This window comes from Naegleria gruberi (assembly GCF_000004985.1).
Source record: "Naegleria gruberi genomic scaffold NAEGRscaffold_12, whole genome shotgun sequence".
Classification (NCBI taxonomy): Eukaryota; Heterolobosea; class Eutetramitea; order Acrasida; family Naegleriidae; genus Naegleria; species Naegleria gruberi.
The window spans coordinates 581,219-583,907 of NW_003163315.1; the positions used below are offsets into that span (position 1 = coordinate 581,219).

At 33.7% G+C, this 2,689-nt stretch overlaps 2 protein-coding genes across 2 annotated transcripts in view; one reads left to right on the forward strand and one right to left on the reverse strand.

Moving 5' to 3' along the window:
* Positions 1-89: 89 nt before the first annotated feature.
* On the forward strand, positions 90-1,382 carry NAEGRDRAFT_65130 (uncharacterized protein; the record flags this gene model as incomplete). The annotated part of the gene is made up of 1 exon (XM_002679728.1): positions 90-1,382. One exon carries the CDS (start codon positions 90-92, stop codon positions 1,380-1,382), a length of 1,293 nt encoding a protein of 430 aa, XP_002679774.1.
* A 110-nt stretch (positions 1,383-1,492) lies between these two features.
* The window catches only part of NAEGRDRAFT_65131 (uncharacterized protein), a gene marked incomplete at both ends in the record, with an annotated part of 6,859 nt that continues 5,662 nt past the window's right edge, over positions 1,493-2,689 (reverse strand). Inside the window, one exon of the mRNA XM_002679864.1 lies at positions 1,493-2,635. Within this exon, the coding sequence (XP_002679910.1) occupies positions 1,493-2,635 (1,143 nt within the window). The remainder of the gene's footprint in view (positions 2,636-2,689) is intronic.

The following is a 2,689-nucleotide window of genomic DNA, read 5'->3' on the forward strand; positions in this document are numbered from 1 at the left end:
TGTGAGATAACAAACACCATATTTATTATCAGATTGAATCCCGCCAAAATCCAGTAACAAAAATCATTTAAAAAAATCATTTCATTAAAATGTCTTTGAATGAAGCAATCTATTATTCGTGCGAGAATGCAGAGAAGGAAACGTCATCACAACCCACCAAGACAAAACAACAGGAAAGATTGCAAGATTTGAAGGCGTTCGATGCAGAATGTCATTATCGGAATAATAATTCATCTCATCATCATGAAGAGATTTCTAAAGGATTCATCACCCTAGATTCATCATTACTAATTAAATACAATAATAATAATAACAATAACAAATGTATAGTAGGAGAAATAATTAGTGAGGAAGAACAGGAGGGAGTGACCATCACTCTAATAGATTTTAGTAATAATATTGAAGTTGATGTTTTTGAAAAACTTGTTAGCAAGATGAGGACAAGAAATGTTGGATTTTCCAATCAATTTATACATGTACATACCTTGATGGATTTGGGAGAAGTAGTCACAACAGGTCACGGGCCATATAATTGGCCTTATGGTGTTGCCATCTCACACAAGTGTAAATGTATTTTAATTAGTGACCAATACTCGAATAATATTAGTATCTTTGATCTGGAGAGTAAGAAACTAAAGACTAAACTAACAACATTATTTGATCCTGGATGCTTGTGTATTGAGAGTGGAAAATCTGAACGTGATGACGATTCACTCATTGTCAGTTCCTGTAAGAATCGAGTGATATATAAGTGGAATAATTTAGAGAGTGTGGTGATAAAAAGTATCAATAAGGAACGGATGCCACCGTTCGTTTGGAAACAAGGAGATTTCGGAACGCCTAGAGGAATTACAATTCGCTATGAAAAGCAATCCAGTTTTAACACTATATTTGTTTGTGACAATACTAAACATAATGTAACATTACTAAACTCAGAGACTGGTCAAATATTGAGGGCCATCAGCAAATTGGATGGTATTTACTTTGGAGAGCCATTCGGTATTGCTCTAAATAATTATGGTGACTTGATAGTAAGCGAGAAGTATTTCAATAGAGTACAAATTCTTTACCTCGATTCCAATAGTGGTGAATGGATTTCAAAAATCAAATTTGGAAGTAAGGAAGGTACACTAAAGTGTCCTAGTGGATTACTTTTTGATAGAGTTAGAGAACAAATAATTGTTTGCGACCAAGAAAATCAGAGAATTTCAATTTACAAGGAAAATGGTGAATTGCTCACAACATTTGGTACTTTTGGTGTGTGTAAGAGCTCAAAGGATCCAAACTTACTGAATTACCCAACTACGGTTTGTCTTGATGAGAAGAGTGGAGAATTGTTTGTTGTGGATTCGTGGAATATTCGTGTACTTGTATTCAAATAATTTATTTTTGAAATATTAATATAGAATCTATTTCAGTTAATTATTTTGTATTGTTAACAAATTGAAGAATGATATTAGAATTTACTAATTATATACATTTATTTACTGAATTATTCAATTATTTCTGAAGATAATACCTTTTCTCTCTCATTCTCCACGCTCACATTATTCAATGAAGTACTAAATTTGGATCTATAATGTTTGACAGACTCTGAAATATTCTCATTGCCATTAGAAATATTTAACATATTATCCAAAGAGTTGACCAATCTACGAGCCACCTTATCATCAGGATTATTAGTTAAATATCCATTCAAAATATTTAAGGACTTGTTGACCTCATCCAAAGTCAAACTCTCTTGTCCGAAAATGGTGAATGCACTTTGGAAGTCTTTGAACCTTTGGTTTGCCTTGTGTTGCTCAACTTCATATAACCATTCATCACATTCAACAACATTTTCCTTGATGATTTCATGAAGAGATGTCACTTGCTTGCCTTCCAATTCGAATCTATCAACAGGTCTTGTAACAAACAAGGAACTGGCATCTGTAATTGATTGGTCATCTGCCAATACTTTACAACCAGAATTTTTAGCAAAAAGTCCAATATTCTTTGCATTACAAGTGAGTGGACCTACAATGGAATAGCATCTCAATGAGTTATTACCCAAATTTCCAATATTTGCGGCTCCACTAGAAATACCAATTGCATATGAAATGTTCTTTCCTGACTTGCCATGCAAATTATCCAAAACTTTGCAAATTTTGAGGGCAGATTCCATGGCTGCGATATTTGACTTTTTCTTATTGTCCACAAATGTTAATTGGAATTCTTCGACAGAAACAATTTGTAAATCTGTTACTTGCATGGTTTTAGCCAGAGTTGACAATCCAGAAGCAATCTTACCAAATAAGGAAGTTATTTCACTTGGGGAGTGAGTCTTACTGAAACCATAGAGTTTCAAATTCAATACAGAAACTTCCTTATGCAGTGAAAGGCCCAACTTGAATAATCCTCCTGCATCCAATTTCATACTGTTCTTACTTTGTTTTGAGAAGTTAGAATGCATTGAATTTTTGGAGTTTTGCTCTGATGAAGCCAGTGAACCACTTTCATCTCTTCTATCCACTGATGATCTTGCTTTCTTATCTTCCGTTGATGCTTCCTTATTTCCTCCTTCTTCATTCAATCCCATAGATCTTAATTGATTGAAAACGTTTTCTGGAATGAAAGATTTGAATTCATTGAGCCACTTTACCATTTCGTGTAGATCAGTATAGATGCTATCCACTTCTCTGAACTTGCT